Raw genomic sequence first — 19,817 nt, forward strand, 5'->3', positions numbered from 1 at the left:
TCTGTCTTCCTCAAGAATTACAAACGAAAGGCTCTATATAGAAACTCTCCTGTGGCCAAACCATCAAGACAAAGGTTCTGTGTGTAGATTCAAGTGTTCAGGTTCTTGTCTGAGTGTGAAGTTTGGCGGATCATGGCTTGTTTTTGGGGAGTTGTTCTCGGCCCCTCATTTCCAGTGAAAAGAACTCTGAAAGCTTCAGCATACCAAGACAGTGATGGCACCGATGCACAAATCAAGGTCATTCAAGACCTGGATGATCCAGTTTGACTGGCCTGCTCAGAGTGCCAACCTCAACCCAACAGAACAGAGCGGGGACTCCTCCCATATCAGTGTCTGACCTCACAAAAGGTCAAAAACTCCCACAAACACACTCCTCAAGCTTGTAGAAAGCCTTTCTGGAAGAGTAGAAACTGTTAAAACTGCAAAGGTTTGACTATGGTTTGATAATGGGAAGTCACTTAAGGTCACATGCATGTGACAACAAGTGAGCAAATACTTTTGTTTTGTGTAGATGAGCTTTGTGAAGCAGCTGTACTTCAGAATCCATTGAGCATCAAGAGTGAAGAGCAGAAGCTTTGCGACCACATTTTGATGATCCAAAGGCAGCAACATGGGAGTTACACAAAACAGAACAAAAGACATACTGGGATCATGATTCTGGCAGATTTATTGGATGGTACAGCAAATAAAAATCCATATCCAGCTGCCATGACAGGTACAGTTCTTCAGTAAGTCAGTGAACGACTGATAAATCTAGTCCTGTAAGATCAATACATAAATAGATCTCATCTGTACGATAAATAACAGAATGCATTTGTCTTTATGTTGAATTCCAGAGTCAGGCGGTGTGAAGGAAACCCTCGTGATGGCATTCACTGTGGACAAACAAACGACACCTGGAGGACGACTCTCCCACTGGCTCTGTTTTCTCTGGTAAGACACGTTTGCCAAACCTGGTGAAATGTAACCCTTTCCGTTAGTGCACTTGTGGTGGAGTCTGTTCGCGTCGGCGCCACGCAGCAGATGCATCGTCGTTTTACCAAAAGAATGATTAAGGTAACTTTGGTATCAACGGGCGTTTGGACCGGAGACGTGTGGCGGCAGTGTTCAGTTTCATGGCTGTGGGCGGATAGGAAGCCCTCCTCATAGAGAATGGAATGTCTCTACTGTACTCCGGATAAAAAATAAAAACAGATTACCACGGTTGAAGCAGTTAACGGTAACACGGCGAGTAACAGACAGTACAATACGCCCGATATGCAGAGGCCCTCTGAGTGGGCGGGGCCTCTTTGGTACACAGATGGACGACTGGGGGAGGCGGCAAAGGAAAAACGACACTGGTTCGGCTACAAGCACTTGGCTTTTTATAATCTTCAGAGGTCACGTTCAAGCCATTGCAATGAAGGACAGAGGAGGTAAGGAAGGGGGCGGGGTTTGACTCGGGTGCTTCGGAGGAGCGCTCCTCACAGGGTGAGCTCCTTCTGTACGCCCCACAGCGTCTCGGCGCTCTTCACCAGCTGCTTCTCCTCGTCGGGCTTCAGGGTCATGTGGATGACGTCCGTCAGGCCGCTGTTGCCCAGGACGCAGGGGACGCTCAGGAAGACCTCGTCCTTCACGCCGTGCATGCCCTGCACCGCACGGAGACAAAGACACCATCAGCAAAATGTACAGCGTAAAGAAAGAAAGGAAAAAGTGGAAGGAGGTCTCCTGACCTGGACCAGTGTGGACACTGGGTGCACTTTGTGCAGGTTCTTCAGGATGCTCTCCACCAGGTCGGCCACGGACATGCCGATGGCCCAGGAGGTGTAGCCCTTCAGCTTGATCACCTCGTAAGCTCTGCAGAAAAACAATGTCAGTGAAAACTACACCTCTAACACATGGAGGACTGTCTGGATTCTGCAGGTTGCTTCCAGTTTAAAGGGAGTGTTTCCTGTCCTCCGTCTCCTCTGCTCGCTCACGTGGAATCGTTGGATTTTCTCTGTAACACTGTCTTGAAGTGACTCTGCTGTGTTTGGCGCTATAGAAATAAGACTGGAGGGATTCATCACTGGAATCTCCATTTAAATAAATGTGAGCTTCCTCTTCTCCCAGCTTCCCCAGCCATCTCCTCCTCTTTTGAAATCCTCTTCCTTTCAGACTTTTCAAACATTCAGGACGCATTTCTTATTCTTCTGCACATGGCCGACCTCTTGAGGACCTGGCTGTTGTAACATTCGTCTCTCTGATAGTAAAGTCATATCAAGCGCTATTGCATCATGTCAGAAAGCCGTTTGCTCAGATTTCCATGTGGAAATAGTCATGCACGGACTTCCGGTGACGCCATGTTGTGAGACACACGCACGGAGTGGAGCTCCCCAGGAAATCAGCAGTGTTTTGCATTTTACAACATTAGATGGCATCTTAATTAAAAGAGGGTGAACCTGAATGACAACAAGACAAATATGAGCATGTCCAGAGATACGAGGAACGCGGGGAAACAGCAAAAAGCGCAAGAAGAAGCGAAAGGAAAAAAAGGGCAGCCATCTTCCCCAAACGAGGCGAGTGCAAAGGTGGACGCAATGAACATGGAGGAGATTCTCCGGGAGCTGAGAGAGTTACGGAAAGAAAATAAAGAGTCGTTTGCAGACACAAAGGCCTCGTTATCAAGACTGGAGGTGTCCGTCACGGATTTGAACCAGAGAATGGAAAAATTGGAGCAGAGAACCGATGAGGCGGAGACAAGAGTCAGCGCAGCGGAGGAGACCGGTGAGCGCCATGAAAGGATGATGCGGCACCTGTTGAAACGGGAGGCGGCTCTGACTAATATGTGTGATGACCTACAGAATCGAATGCGCCGCAACAACTTGAGAATTTATCAAGTCCCCGAAAACAGCGAGAAAAATGATACAATTGGTTTTGTGAAGGAACTAATTGAGACTGCGCTGCAACTCCCGCCTGAAGTGAATGTACAGATTGAGAGAGCGCACCGATCGCTGAGACTGAAGCCGGCCGCGGCGGCGGCCCCGCGCTCCATTATCGTGAGGTTTCTGGATTATACAGTGAAGGAAGCGGTGCTGCGGCAAGCCTGGGCCCAAAAGCAAGTAAAGTTTCAAGGAGAGGTGATTTATTTTGATCATGATTATTCTCCAGAAGTACAGAGGAAGAGGGCGCGGGTCCGTGGAGTGATAAAACAACTGAAGGAGAAAGGCATCCAGGCCAGGTGTCGCTTCCCGGCGCAGCTGAGGGTTCACTTGGAATCAGGAGTAAAGACTTTTCCTACGCTGGTGGAGGCTGCGCCAACACTGATGGGGCTGGGCGTCAACGTGCAGGTGAGCGAGAGAGAGAAGCTGGAACGGGAGCTCTCAAAAGAGATATGGCAACGACAAGACGGTGGAAGGAGAGGAAGAAACGACACGTCGCTGTCTGATGCGGACCTGCGGACCTTTTTACAGAATTAATGTTCACTGAACATTGTTCAGTGATGTGCTCTGGTAACAGATTTTGATGAGGTTACCCTGCTACATTGTGACAAAGTGATACAATATTGATTACAATAAGATGTTACATTTTTCGAGGTGCATAATTGAAACAGCTGAACCTGCTGAAGTTAAAGATAAATTACATAGATATTAGTAAGAAAATAGGGGAGTTAACTCTGGTTTTTCTTTTCATTTTTTCCAAGATAGGATTGCTACCTCACCAAGGATTTAGTTTTTTTCTTTGGTTTGTGGTTAGGTCAGCACTTAGTGCATGTTACCCAGAGGGAATTGAGAGTCACAACCCTCTGCCTGCTTTACAACAAGGGCTGGATACATTTTGTTATTCGGTTGATTTTTTGGAAGTCACATGTGAGTTCATTTATTTCACTTTCTTTGTTCTATGTGTAAATAGTTCTTATTTCCTTGGCATGTTAGTCATGTCCACACAAATGGCATGTGTAAATATAATGGCAAAGTTATTTTCTTTATGCAACTGTGATAAGAGGGAAAGTAAAATGATAACAAGAAACATTTTATGTCTGATTTAAGGATTATCAGCTATAATGTGAAAGGAATAAATGGTCCTATAAAAAGGAAAAAGATTTTCACTCAGTTGAAAAAACTTAATTGCTCAATAGGTTTGTTACAGGAAACCCATCTGAATGATGTAGAACACAAGAAATTAAGAAGGGAATGGGTTGCTCAGGTATTCTATGCATGCTGTTGCAATAGTAGAAAGAGAGGAGTGGCGATTTTGATCAGTCGGTCCATTAGTTTTGCATATCAAAGAGAAGTAAAGGATAGAGAGGGTAGATATATTCTTATTATAGGAACAGTTGGTGGAGTTGAACTTACCATCATGAATATCTATGCTCCCAATGAAGATGACCCTACTTTCTTTAAAGAAATAGCATCTGTATTGGCAAAGGAAGCTAGAGGTACCATAATTTTAGGGGGTGACTTTAATTGCGTTTTAAATGGGAAAATAGACAGATTACCATCTGATTATGGACCTTCTAGCAGGAAAGCAAAAGCATTAAAACACATGTTAGAAGAATTAGGATTAGTGGATGTCTGGAGAGCCAAGAATCCATCGACAAAAGATTTCACATTTCTGTCTATGGTGCATGGGTCTTATTCTAGAATTGATTTAATATGTATTTCAAAACAAAGCTTGCACAAAATTAGAGAATGTGTTATTGAACCCAGTACTTTGTCTGATCATGGTCCTGTAAGGCTGAAGTTAAATTTAGGTTTGGATTGGCACTTTAAATACTGGAGACTGAATGTGTCATTGCTAACTGACCCAAGTATTAACGAACAAATAAAGCAAACAATAGATGAGTACTTTACAATCAATGAGAATGGATCAGTGTCTCCCTCAATTCTCTGGGATGGAGCTAAAGCAGTGCTGAGAGGGAAGTGTATTGAGATCGCTGTCAAAATAAAAAAACAGAGAATTGAAAAGGAAAAACAGTTGGAAAGTGATATTAAAAGATTAACGCATGAACATAAAGTAACAAAAGATGAACAGGTATTAAAGCAACTACAAGACTGCAGAGCTTCTTTAGACAAACTTCTCACACAGAAAGCTGAGGGAGCACTTCGATACACAAATCAAAGATACTATGAAATGGGAAATCGAGCGAGCCGGCTTCTTGCCTTTCAACTGAGAAAAGAACAGTCAAATCGTGTCATTCCTAAGATAAAACACCCGACATCTTTGACCGAGGTCTCACACCCACAAGAAGTAGCTGAAGCTTTTCAAATTTTCTATAAAAACCTTTATGATGCACCAGAGGAGTCACAAAACAAAAAGAAAATCGAAAATTTGTTTAACAAACTTAATTTAGCAAAGCTTTCCGTATCTGAGGCAGATGAATTATTATCTCCAATTCGAGAAAGCGAGATACAAGATGTTATCAAATCATTGAAAAGCAACAAATCTCCAGGTACAGATGGTCTTCCAGGTGAATTTTACAAGACCTTCATGGTGGAGCTTGTGCCAAAACTTTGTCAGACCTTTAATTATGCCTTGCAGGAGGATGATCCACCAAGGAGCTGGTCAGAGGCCATAATTACAGTAGTTCATAAAGAGGGGAAAGACCCACTGGACTGTGGTGCCTATCGGCCAATTAGCTTGTTGGGGACTGATGTAAAAATTATCAGTTCCATAATGGCAAATAGGATTCAGAAGTATTTAATTAAATTGATTAACCCTGACCAGACAGGGTTTATACCCGGCCGTCAGGGAGCAGACAATATAAGAAGAGTTTTAAACATACAGTCACTCGCGAGACACTCAGCCCAAACATCAATGTTACTCAGCCTTGACGCCGAGAAGGCATTTGACAGGGTGGATTGGTCATATTTGAATTACACTATGGAGAAAATGGGATTCAATTTGACATTTATAAGATGGATTAATACTCTGAATAAAAACCCAGTATCAAGGATTAGAGTGAATGGATGTTGCTCCAAATTTTTTGAGATTAAAAAAGGTGTTAGACAAGGAAATCCAGTCTCTCCTATTCTGTTTGCATTGTGCATTGAACCACTTGCCGAGTTAATTAGGGGAAATGATCGGATCGAGGGAATAGTGGATGAAGGAGGTGAGATGCATAAAATTTCATTATTCGCAGATGACGTTCTTTTGTTTTTAAGAAATCCACAGTCTTCTATTCCAGCTCTTATGCAATGCCTGAGGGATTATGGGGAGGTCTCAGGATATAAGATTAACGAGATGAAATCAGAAGCAATGATGATAACAGGATGCTGGCCCACGAGCTTGGACAGACAGGTGAAATTCAGGTGGTCAAAAAGGGGCTTTAGATACCTAGGAGTTATTATGACCCATGCATCAAATCAGCTATTTAAAGCAAATTATGATAAACTTGTCTCGCAAATTAAGAATGACTTGGAAAGATGGGAATTGCTTCCTTTGTCTTTGGTCGGGAGGGTCGAAGTTATTAGGATGAATATTCTGCCCAGATTGTTATTTCTTTTTAATTCATTACCTATCACTGTTCCTGTATCTACTTTTACATTTTTGGATAAGCTTGTTTCTAAATTTATATGGCAAAACAAACGACCAAGAGTAAGACTCAAAGTCCTGTGTGCACGCAAGGATAAGGGTGGATTAGCCTTGCCACATTTCAGAAGATACTACTGGGCAGCACAACTTGGAAAATTGGTTTCGTGGATGAGATTAGATATGGATACAAAATGGGTACAGATAGAGCAAGGTTCAGTAAAAAATGTGTCACTCTCAACTCTTCCCTTTCTAAATTCAAAAGTGTGGAAGAAATTTAAGATTCGAAACGAGTGGGTTACCTACACATTAAAGATGTGGGAGAGGATAAGACGATTATTGAATTTACCTCTATTTTTATCAAGGGCAACAACAATAACCAATGCCTGTGACTTTCTTCCAGCAAAAATGGATGGGGGTTTCATTAAATGGAGGGAGAAAGGCCTCATCACAGTAAATCAATTATTTGAAGGAATAATTTTCAGGACTTTCTCCCAACTCCAGGCAAAATATGGCATTGATTCCAAAGATTTATTTAGATATTTTCAAATTCGGCATTACCTGATGACACATAATGAATGGGGAAAAATTAAAGAAGCTCCATCTAATTTTGAACAATACTGGATTGAAATCGCAGAGAATAAAACTAACACTAAAAACACAATATCTCGTATTTACAATAGGATTTGTATGGACTCATTAGTAGACACGTTGGATGTGAAGGGCAAATGGGAATTGGAAGCTAATATAATAATTGCGGATGAAGAGTGGGAGAATTCCTGGGTGCCCTGGCAGAAATGTTTAAGCAGCCCAACTTGGAAAGAATTCAGTTGGAAAATGAGAATAAGATATTTCAAAACTCCACTGGTAATAGCTAGTTATAATAAATGTTCCCCCCAATGTTGGAGGGGTTGTGGAATGATTGGGGACTTCTCTCATATTTTCTGGGATTGCCCTAAATTGCAAAATTTCTGGGGGAACGTGAATCGAGAAATAAATGTGATTTTGAACTTGAATAGACCAATTGAGCCACAACAGCTAATTTTGGGTACAGTACCATTAATAGACATAAAGAAAAATACTGTATTTTTGCTCAGAGTTCTTTTGCTGCTTGCTCATAAAATGATCACTGTAAACTGGCTAAAGCCCCACCCACCCACTTTGGACCAGTGGACCCAAAGGCTGAAGGATGTGAACTGTATGGAACATATAACGGCAAACCTTCGACTTCAGACAGACTTTTATCATAAAAAATGGGCACCTGTTATAAAGTATTTAGAGAAGTGAGTTTATTGAATTCGTTTAACTGAGCTAGTTCCATGTTTTGTTGTCATTGGGTTTTATTTTATAATGTTTTATTACTTTGGAGATAATTGAATTTGCAAAGAATGTTCTTCCACTTTTTGGTGATTAGATTGTTTTTGTATTTGTTATTTCTAATGGCCATTTTGTATTTGTATCTGTCATGCTTTGTGAGATTCTGTCAAGGAACCTGTTCTAATAAAAGTTCAAAAAAAAAAGAAATAGTCATGCACAGGCTGGAAGAGAGCTCAGCTGCTGTGTCAATACTGTGGATTGATATGTTTGAACTGGGTACTGTATTAAACACACAGTGTGACGGACCTGCCTCGGCTCGCCTTCTGGCTCAGTCCTGGTCAAAATCCTTCAGGGTAGCCAATCAGCAGCCAGAAACTCAACTGTGACAAAGTCTTCATTCCAAAAAGCTTTTCTTCTCGTCAAGCTGCTAAAGGCTGAGCCTGCTGGGAGACGCCGAGTCGTCGTATTGGTGCTCGGGGAACAGCACTGAACTCACCCGTCAACCACCTTCTTGTGCACCTCCTTCCAGTTCTCGCTGTCTCCCTCAGCTCCCATCTGCGGGTTGAGGCTCTGAAGAGAGACCCCGGCGACGTTGACGCCGCTCCACACGGGCACTGCGGCAGACAGCGGCGGTCAGACGGAAACCCCGCGGCCGAGGCGGCGCCCCCGCGGGGGACCGGACGTTCACATACCACTGGAGTCTCCGTGCTCCCCGACGATCCAGCCGTGGCAGCTGGACGGGTGGAGGTGCAGCTTCTCTCCCATGAGGTGGCGGAAGCGGGCGGAGTCCAGGTTGGTGCCGGAGCCGATGACGCGGTGGCGGGGGAAACCGCTCAGCTTCCAGGCCACGTAGGTCAGGATGTCCACTGAGAGGAGAGAGGAGGAGTGAGCGGGCGCACTACAGGAATCACCACGGCCCTCCAGCCCTTCTCACAACCCCACCCGTCTCACCGGGGTTGGAGACCACCATCAGGATGCAGTTGGGGCTGTACTTGACGATGTTGGGGATGATGAACTTGAAGATGTTGACGTTGCGCTGGACCAGATTGAGACGGCTCTCGCCCTCCTGCTGGCGGGCGCCGGCCGTCACCACCACCACCTTGGAGTTGGCTGTGACACTGTAGTCTGGAGAAGGGAAGAGAGAGAGAGAGAGAGAGGGAGGGAGGTGAGGTCCCGATTCGGCACACAGAAGATTTAAAAACACAGATTCAGGACGCCACTCTCACCTTTGTCAGCCACGATCTTGTGTGTCTTGAGGAAGAGTGAACCGTGCTGCAGGTCCATCACTTCACCCTTCAGCTTGTCCTCCATCACGTCAACGAGGGCCAGCTCGTCACACAAGTCCTGATAACACACACATCTGGCTCATTTAGTATGTTGCAGGTTCGATTCCCCATCTCCCCTTATGTCCACATGTCAAAGTGTCTTTGAGCGAGACTCTAAACGTCAAACTGCTCCCAGTGGCTGGACCTTGCATGGCAGCCGCCTCCATTGGTGTGTGAGTGTGAATGTGAAAAGTTCAACATCAGTGAAATTCATCCGTTACGCTGCTTTATTAAAGGGTCAACGAACCATTTATCAAAAGTCTTTCAGTTTAATGAAGTTGCACCTTTGTAAGTCGCAACACTTTTTTCTCTCTGCTGTAACTACTTATATTGCCGTCAAGGCCACAGGAAAAAAATTACATTGTATATTCTAAAAGACCAGTAGACAACATGTATTTATTAGAATTTTCTTTTTTTTAACTCCAAGAAATCATCATTGTCATAAAATGGCTGTAACACCCCTGTTTTTGGATTTCCTTTCACACGATGACGGTGGATAGCGCCATTGGAAAGGCAACTTTTTGAAAACACTTCATTCCATTGTCGTTTAAACGGGAGAAAATGATGCACTGGAAACGCTAAGGCTCTGTCACCGTGTAGGCGACGGAAACGCTGCTACTGCACAAACAGCGCCCTCTAGTGGGCCAACATGCTAACTACAACATTTTCAGAGTTTCTGCAGAAAAAGACAGTTTTCAAAACGTTGCTGTGTAAACACGTTTTCACCTTGAACGTTGTGTAATCGGGGTCTTGAAGATAATAGCAAAACAACACTATTCCACTTCTTTTGTATGCAAACCGTCGATGGAGGGAGGCGCTTAGAAATGCATCAAACAAACACCGGTTTTGCAGGATTCATTAAATATTAAGGGGAGAATTTATATTCCTAGTAGGTATTGCAGACATTTTTCATTCTGAAGCTCAGTCCTGGAGGATTTCCTCTCATAAAACATCTGTGTTGTGGTTTGTTTGTCATGTACATCCAAACCTGATCCGTGCACGCACCTTGAGCAGGACGCTGATGGCAGACGCCATTCCCACCATGCCGACACCCACCACCGTCACCTTGTTCCTGCTGCCAACAGGCTCCTCCTTCATCACATGGCCGATCAGCTTCTCCTTGGTGGACATCTGCAAACGGCAGCCACACACACATAAAGACGTCTGGAGGGCGAGGGAGGAAGGGAGTACGTGACCGGGTTCACATCCTGCACTCACTCACTCAGATGGATTTATTTCACTGTCACGTCTGCTTCCTTCAACCCAAACTATTTCACAATTACAAGTTCATTCCTGTTTTTCGCCCCTACACTGGGGGGTGGGAGAAAGCGTGTCTCTCTTCATGGCAACGCTGCAGCCTGCCTCTGAGCGGCTGACGTCACGCTCCACCTTCACTGCTTCCTGGTTGGAGAGTCACGACACAGGCGTGACTGGGCTGGATCTCCAGACGTGGAGGAAGGCACGTAGTGGTAGTAAAGAACACGATGGCATTAATCCCCCGACAGAGCTGCCGGAGGGGACGTTTAAAGACCTCTGTGTGCTTCCTGAGATCTCATCATCCAATCATCCGTCTCTCTGAGCCTCAATAGACACAAGCAGATCAACTTAAAGTGCTTTACTCTTTACATGACAGGATTACTTATTATCCTATTCACTGTGAACACGACTCGTTGAAGATTACAATGAATTACACTATACTGCCAAAAGTATTTGCTCAGCTCTCCAAATCATTGAATAGCTACAGGTGGATAAAATGAAGCAGTGAAGTTCAGTGAATTCCAGAGTGGTACAATCCCATAAACACTCTCCTGAAGCGATATAGCGTTTATAAAGCAGAGAAAATGCACATTGATGTTTTACTACTGGTCTGAAATCAGTAAAATTCCTTCATTCTTGCTTGTTTCAGTAAATTTTCGTCCCCAAGAGTTCATGAGAAGTTCAGCGAGCTGTTGGGGAGTCATGTATCCGCCCCGGTGCCTGATCCAGAGGTTTGTGTTTCACATCAGTGAAGATTCTGGAGAGACAGGTCAGTTCTGCCCCTCTGATGGAGTGTTGTTGCAGTAGTAATCCTGACATCTTTAGTACCGTTCCACCAATCACAAGGACTGCATTCATGCAAAGTCCATTCATCCAACCCTGACCAAACAAATGACAGTAATCTGGATGGGAAAGCAGATTCATTCGATGCCAAGGCCATAAAACACGCGCGGAGAGCTCCCCGACACCACAATAGCGCGACTTCCTCTGAAAATCCACCCAGTGAGTGAATGCTGAGCGCTTCCTGAGCCACAGACTGCAGTCAGATGGTCCCTGCAGGCAGCACAGGGGCGTGCGTGACCACTGCGTCTGTTACATCAACCTGCCAGCACGTGCGCGCACGATCACTGCTGCATCACGTTTTCCGCATCTGCCACGAGGATTTGGTCGTTTAACGAAAAAATAATGATTATTATTATTATTATTATTATTATTATTATTATTATTATTATGATGATGATGATGATGATGGTGATGGAGATGCAACAGGTTAAAAAACTAAACTTACAGGCCTACATCCTGCCAAATAAATATTCCAATATATATGGTCATTTAAATCTATCGAAATGCTTGAATAAAAAGTAAAAAATCGATCCAGTCGTATCGATTACACAGACACGCCCCTCTCTGAATTAAGAACACAGAAAGCGCTCATTTAAATGATTTGAATGAAATAACCCGTCCTCCCGGACCCCCCGGTCCACGGGGGACGTGTCGGAGCGCCAGGCTCACCTTGAAGGCTTCAGTTCAGTGGGTGAAACACACGAGCCGGGACGCGCCTGCTGCTGCTCCTCGCGCTGCTCTTCCGCAGAAGTGGTGCCGCTCGAGGAGCGTCGGCTCCTATTTAAAGGCGCACACTCCTGCGGGGACGTTACGCACGCGCATACTTAATGAGGTCTGGCGGACCGAGCGCGCCCACGAGGCGTGTTGCGTGTCACGTCCGCGGCGGGATGCGGCACGCCGGCTCGCGTCGCTCACAACATTCAGTGAGGAATAAAATAATATATATTTCACTGCTCTCGTGTGTTTTTAATTCTAACACGAACACACATTGCGCACGTGCGCAGCATCGGTCCAAACATGTTTTATCCGTGTTTGAAACGCGTTTGGATAGCAAAGATCTTCATGTGAAAAACCACGCCAGGAGGAGTTTTGCGCCACCTTCAGTTCGTTTTAAGTCATTGCAACACTGATCAGGGCGACTCTCCTAACATCTCCACTCAACCTGCTTTGGAATAATAATAATAATGATTAATAACGAGTCCAGTAATTGACAGCCACTCCCTCCCTAAACTAGAATATTTTATTCTTCCATAATTCGATCATACAATAAAGAAATGATTTTAAAATGCTGCATCCTCTCAGACATCACACCACACGCGCCATGCACGTCCCACCGTGAGCCTGACGTGACTCACACTGGAACAAGGAAGTGTGTGTTTTCTCCTCACTGATGTGCCCTACACACGTCTTACTGCCTGGTCAGCGGTGTTTTTAACTGTCATACACATCCCACATACAGCAGCGTGGACACACATGTTTGAATAGTAGAGATCTAAAGTGAAGAGCACTTCAGGAGAAGTATTGCGCCATCTTTAGCTCAGTTGTGGTCATTGCAACATAAACCCGGTGGCCCCTGGCCGAACACAGTGTTCAGGCCGTTTGGATTGCGTAGCTGAGGGATTTCTCAATTCACACAGTTCATCAGACAAAAGGAAAAGACGAGAAAATCTGCTGGACTGGCACGAAACGACCGAGCCTTTCAGCTTTCTATTGTCCTGGATCACAACCTGACTTACAGTGGAGCCACCTGTAGATATGCTGCAGACTGTTTCTTTGCGGATATGCACAGAAGAATGAAATAGTTTTACTCTTTTTTAAAACTTAGAAAGTGAAATTTTACATTTTTAGGTTGTTTAATGCTGTAATTCTAGTTATCCTAGATAAGTATCATTCGACGAGTCACCGATAAGAAACTTATCATGAATATCATGTCAGTTCTGCTTTTCAAGAAACAAAGTGCAATCGACATTTCCCTCCTATGGCAAATGAAGAAATAGAGAAGATAGATGAAATCTATCACCCGAAATAGAATAAAACTCAGAAAAAGAGATGGTAGACGAGAAAAGCAGAGCAACAACATTTTAAAATAGAAGTTAAAAAACAGAAATGTGCAAAAAGTAGTGCAATACACCCTTAAAATGTGCAATATATATGATACTTTATTATCAGTGTTAAAATTTAATTGGAAAGCTGCTCCTCTCACAGTGCAGATGAAGAAATGCAACAAACAGAAATAACATAATATAAGAAAAAACAGAGCAAAGTGGCAGTAGCTTCACATGTTTTCCAGCAGGTGTTTGTGTGTGACGTGTAGAATCTGAGTGAATCAGGGACTCCTAAGAAGAAACTGCTTCTGAGTCTCCCTGTCTTTGATTTGAAACACCTAAATGAGAAGGTCAGGAGGTCAGGATGGATGAGAGGTAGAAGGTTAGAAATGTATAAGAACATGTCAAAGTCATAGAAATTAGAAAAGTTGTTAATAAAATCAATAACATTTAAAAGACAAAAGGCAGTTAAAACAGGGGACCTGAGCTGAAATTTCAATGATGCTGCAATGAAAGCTAGAAAACTAGCATTAGTTTGAGAGCCATGCTGTCAGGGAGAGTTTATGTAAAATGCAACAGCTATAGAAGTTCTGGATACTTCACTGTATTTTGTACCAGATATGAATTAAAATTGGCTTTATGTTGAGATTGTGGTCATTTTCCACTGTAAGTTTGGACATTTTGAGCTTTTTCATCCCGTATACTCTGTGCTCCAACAAAGAAAAACTTCAAAGTTGAAACTGAGATATAGCTATGGCTCTGTTTAACCCGCCCAGCCCACTGTAGCTGATGTTGTGCTGCATGTGGCTCCTGAACTCAAATGTTTTTGAGGCCGAATTCAGCTCATGTGTCACATCAGCACATCATGCTGAGAGAAGCAAAATAAGTTTAGCATTAAATTCAAGCCCACCACAGCTTCATATCACTAAAATGTTTTTTCCCCCCTTCTGATTTGCAAATTCGGGCAGATTAGCTGTTCCATCATGCAAATTGATGCAATCACTTTAGGTGTAGTTTACAAACCAGCCATCACTTGTTAAAGTGTTTGACCTGAAAGAGGCTAATGACTGGAGCCCCGTGCAGCCTGCTCCATGCTCCCCACCATTCTTTGCCAATTTAAAATAAATGAATATATCAATTATGTTTTTATGGGCCTGTAATTTCTTGAGCATGTCTTTGAATAAATATGTTCTCTTTCGAACACCGTGTTTTCACAAGACGCCACCCATTTAGTTGGAGTGTGTGTCGAACATGCTTCACATGAGTCACGAACGGAGTTCAGGTGCTCAGAAGTGTGTTTCATTTTTGGTAAAACAGTCTTCTCTCCACATAAATCAAGTTTGTCAAACACATTTTAGTTCAGGGGCCTGTTTCAGTTCACCATCAACACATCTGCTGACAAATGTGTGTAAACTGAGAGGATGCTACAACGCAGACATGATTCATTATCTCATGTTTAAAATGGTCATTTTTCCACATTACTGGCTACTGACACATTATTGTTACCTGACAAAACTGCTGTTTCACAGTAGGGAAAAAGCCTAAAAATGTAGTTTTTATTTATTCACTGAACTCCAAATGTAAAAACATGTAATTATGATTTCCAGACAAACACTGGGAAAGAAAAAGTGACGAAAAGCAACAGTAGCTCATAAAAATCATGTAAGAAAAAAGAAGTCAAGTCAAGTCAAGTCAGCTTTATTTATAGGGCACATTTACAGACGGCTTAGCCGCGCCAAAGTGCTTCACATAGTGCAATAAAAAAAATAGACATAAAAAGTGCGTAAAAGTCAAAATTCATAAAAACAATCAATAAGACACAGCTTAATCAAAGACAAGAACAAACTAAACGCAAACTAAAACCTAGCTGAAGGCCAGCGAGAAGAGGTACGTCTTCAGGTGAGATTTAAAAATCAATACGGACTCGGCTGCTCGGATGTGGGGAGGAAGGGAGTTCCAGAGTCGAGGGGCCGCTACAGAAAAGGCTCTGCCCCCCCTGGTTTTCAACCTCGACCTCGGAACAACAAGAAGGCGTTGGTCAGTCAACCGAAACGCTCTGGGTGAAGGGGAGGAGAAGATCAGCCAGGTACGGTGGGACAAGGTGGCGCAGAGATTTAAAAACTGTTAGGAGGATTTTAAAATCAATGCGGTAGCGGAAGGGGAGCCAGTGGAGCGACGAGAGAACCGGGGTGATGTGAGCGTGTTTTTTAGTGCAGGTGAGGAGTAGAGCGGCCGAGTTCTGGACTAACTGCAGGCGGTGGAGTTGGGCTTTTCCGATGCCCGTGTAAAGACTATTTCAGTAATCAGGTGAGATGTGACAAAGGCGTGCATGGCCTGCTCTAACCCTGCCTGGGGAAGGTACGCTTTAATCTTTGCCAAGGTCCTCAGGTTGAAAAAGCTTCTTTTGACAACTGCACTAATCTGCTGCTCAAACTTAAAAGAACTGTCTAAAATCACACCCAGATTCCCAACAGCTGACTTGGAGTTACCGGTGAGAGAAACCAGAGTGTTGGTGTGAGGTTCTGGAGAGGTTTTGCCAAACACAATGACCTCTGTCTTCTCCTCGTTGAGGTTGAGAAAGTTAGCCGTCATCCAAGCCTTAATGTCCGACAAGCAGTTTTGCAGAGGCTGGAGAGCAGCAGGGTCGTCGACCTTAAAGGGGAGATACAGCTGGATGTCGTCTGCGTAGCAATGGAAGGAGATATTGTGTTTTTTTATAATATTTCCTAAGGGCAGTAAATACGGGAGAAATAAAATGGGATCTAGGATGGAACCTTGAGGCACCCCACAGGAGAGGGGGGCTGCAGAAGAGGCGAAGTCTCCCAGCTGAACGGAGAAGGTCCTAACAGACAAGTAGGAATGGAAAAACTCCAGGACTGCACCTTCGATGCCCAGGTGTTCGAGGCGAGACAGCAAGGCCTTGTGGTCCACTGTATCGAAGGTGGAAGTGAGGTTTAGGAGCACCAGGACCACAGGACTACCTGAGTCCGCAGCTAGGAGCAGGTCGTTCAGGGCTCTCAAGAGGGCAGTCTCAGACAGGGGTGGGGGTGGGGGTGGGGGGGGGGGTGGGGGGGGGGTGGGGGGGGGGGTGGGGGGGGGGGGGGGGGATGGTGTGTGTATATATGTATTTCATTGCCAATTCTACTGCCATTTGATTCACATGAGCTGTGTCAATTTAATCTGTGGATGAAATCCATCTTTGTAGTTGTTTTCTTTACCTGTGTAATCCAGATCATGAGCTGGAGCGTCTCTTGGATGATACTCAGCGATGAAGGCAGATTGATTTCTACAGACATGAGACAATTCACAGTGCTTTAAATGAAGTAAAAATGTATTTAGGTAAAACTCAAAGTATAATTTATTATTGAATGTAAAGTCTGGGTAAATAACAGCGATTTAAATCCTGATTTAAAGGAAGTTGATTCATGCGTCAGCACACCATCACAATAATCCAGCCTGCTGTAAATAAATACATGAACAAGTTTCTCTGAATGTTGTTGGAATTACATTTATTTTCCCTAAGAAATGTCATGCTGTTCATAATATGATTTGCAAAAACATAAGTAAATAAATGTGAACATTCTCTGAATGGACTAATACTTATCTGCACTAAAACAGAGGAAAACCGTTGAAATTTAAAGAGTTTAATGGTGATTATTCCATGACTGTTCTTGAGATCTAACTGAGCTAAATGTGGCCACAGAATTTGTTCTTCTTATCATTATTATTTATAATATCTAAGTATGTGGCTCCGGATCTAAAATGAATTTGATCCAGTGATGCAATACACACTCTCTACCGCCAGAGGGTGCTATCATAAAGGAAGAGAGCGACATGAGGCCTTTTTAATGTCTGACCGAAATAACAGTAAATCAGTGACTTCCTCATTCAAAATGAAGTGATTGGGTAAATAGGTGATATTCTATTTTAATCAATTTTATTTCTATAGCGCCAAAGACAGCACAGTCTAACAAAGATACTTTAACTGAGAAAAAAAACAACAATTCTGCCAGAGTGAGGAGAGGAGATAAAGGAAAGAAAAAACTCCCTTTAACAGGAAGAAACCCGCAGAACCAGATGCCAGTTGGTAAAGTGGTTAAAGTCACGTTTCACTTTAAGGTTGCAGGTTCAATACTCCATCTCTCCTGATCCAAACGTTGATGCGCCCTTGAGCAAGACACACTGTTGACTTTCAACAGCATCCATCACGTGGCCTTGGACTTGAGAAATCATTTGCTAATATAGCTTCTGCCATGTTGCCTGCTGCAGGAGACAGATTTGGGTTTATTAGATACGTGTGGCGTCGCACTTTATCTCCCAGTGTTTAATGTTGTCAGCTCGCCTGCAGCGTTCGACTCCAAACTTTCTCAGAGCGACCTCTTCTTCTCCCCGCTCGCTGCCGAATTGCATGCTTTAGTCTCAGTCTTGCAGCACTGCTCCGCCTGGTCTCTGGAGTGTGTGAAGATTCAATCCCAGCTCCCCCCTGGAGGAATGAAGACACAGTCGTTTGTCAGGTTAGCTTCCCCTCTCACGCCGCGGGGTCACTTGCCAACACGCGGTTATTGCGCGGGGCATTGGCGGCCGAGGGGCGTCCTCTGTGGGTGATACCCGGTCCGTGGCAATGGAGGGGAATCTAATCACCTCCTCCAGTCTGTGTTTGGAAATAGAAGAGAGATCCTCCAGGGTGCAGCATCACACTCACAGCTCCGTCAGAACAGCATCTGAGGTTACCTGCTTTCACCTCATGGACTCCAGATTTTAGGAAACACGCCTTTGATTCTACAGCTCTGTTCAGACACAAGGCAGTTCACAGCTTTACCCATTTACACATCGTTTCAATTGAAAACGCCTTCCGTTTCAGAAAAGTTTCACATTCACAAGGCAACGTTTTGAAAACAATGTCCATTTACATGGAAATGGCAGAAATGATGTTAGCGTGCCAGGCCACAGGCTGGCGCTGTTGGTTGTTTTAAACAGATGGTGCAAATCGCCAATAAATGGACTATAAGGACTATAACAGAATATGGATTTCAGAGTCATGAAACTCTGGAGGGAAACTTTGTCATTGTACATCTACTGAGCGTCTCAAAGAAAGACATAAAGAGAAATGAATGAATCAGCTTTTATGAATCTTGTTTGGTTTGAAATCTTTGAATTCAGATGGTACTGAGCTGCATTTGTTAATGTCCTGACGTGGTTGGTGATTGAATCTATGTTACATGTAGATTTCTTCCTCAATTTGTTGTCATGAGTGACATGGACTCAAGAAGTGCGCTGTGGTCATCCATTGACACTGGTTCATAGAACAGTGTGTCGTCTGCGTAATTGTGATTTATGTGTATCCCCTGATTTTCACCTTCAATGTCTTGTCTTATGCTTTTCTTTTGACACCATTTTCTTTTCATCTCACCTTTCATTCCTTCACATGTTTTCATCCTCCATCCACTCCCTTTTTCCCAGCTTCCACTTTCCCTCCACACACACACACACAAACACACACACACCTTCTGCTTGAGACCGATAACATCCCTGATGGAGTTCCTTTATTAGCCACCCACAGGCAGATTAACCAGAGCAATAATACACCAATCAACAGCAATTATGCCCTGATAAGCCCAGGGAGAGCGTGGCTGGGTGTGGGAAAAGAGGTGGTGGTGGTGAACTGATTGGAGGTGTTTTAGCTCAGGATTAAAGGTTGTGTGTCTGTGCATACATTTACATGTGTTGTACAAGCATATTAAATCCAGCGAGCTTTGTTTTTTTTTTTTTTTCCCTTTGCCTTCGGTCTTAATCTCTTCGTGGAGCATTTTATTATTATTATGATGATCAGATGTGGAATCAGTCCAGGCCCGCAGGTCCTCGTCAGGAGCTAATGGAAGAAATGATCAGGCTGCCTGATAGCATCAAAGTTATTATACAAAGCAGGGATGAACAATACCTTTTCTTAAAGGACGAATACCTTCAGCTACTTGCCGATACAGAGATGCCAGATTAATTGTCATAAAGTCTAACTTTCACTCCATTCATAAACTATACGTGAAGACTATCTGGCATCATGAACAACCTCGTCTAAGCCACGTCACCTCCAACAACCTTGAAGGCTCCAGTATGTAATTGTGTCTGCAATACATAGCGTCTGTCTTTGCACTGCCCTGTGGGTAATGTAGACCGAGACTTTAGCGATGTTTAGCATGTATGCTTGTCCTCAGCAACCCAGCTGGAAAAACTTCACTTTTAAATCATCATTATCGTCCCACCATACTATTATGACTGAAGACATGGCGTCTCCCATCCTCATCACAGCAGATTAAAACACTCACAGCCCTGGCACTTGTTAGTTTTTGGACGCCACCGCTGTAACATCAGCCTGGCGTTGTTCTGAAGCAGCTAAATGATGATGAAAACCAGTGGAAGCGGAGATCTGTCCCCCGCCTGCAGGCATCTGCACACCAGCCAAGTCTGACTCCAAGAACAGCTGTATGGATTTAACCTCCCCCTCCCGAGCTGTTCTTTGCGTGCACAGATCTGTATTAACCACCAT

The 19,817-nt window shown here is 43.9% G+C and overlaps 1 protein-coding gene across 1 annotated transcript; it reads right to left on the bottom strand.

The window, feature by feature from the left end:
* Nucleotides 1-646: 646 nt before the first annotated feature.
* On the bottom strand, nucleotides 647-12,037 carry ldha (lactate dehydrogenase A4). Its single transcript, XM_030096370.1, has 8 exons — nucleotides 11,901-12,037; nucleotides 10,137-10,262; nucleotides 9,033-9,150; nucleotides 8,758-8,931; nucleotides 8,499-8,672; nucleotides 8,303-8,420; nucleotides 1,713-1,836; nucleotides 647-1,628 (listed from the first exon to the last, which is right to left on the bottom strand). Exons 2-8 carry the CDS (start codon nucleotides 10,260-10,262, stop codon nucleotides 1,464-1,466), a joined length of 999 nt encoding a protein of 332 aa, XP_029952230.1. The 5' UTR covers nucleotides 11,901-12,037; the 3' UTR covers nucleotides 647-1,463.
* Nucleotides 12,038-19,817: the final 7,780 nt, after the last annotated feature.

The sequence above is a fragment of the Salarias fasciatus genome, chromosome 7 (genome assembly GCF_902148845.1).
Source record: "Salarias fasciatus chromosome 7, fSalaFa1.1, whole genome shotgun sequence".
Taxonomy (NCBI): domain Eukaryota; kingdom Metazoa; phylum Chordata; class Actinopteri; order Blenniiformes; family Blenniidae; genus Salarias; species Salarias fasciatus.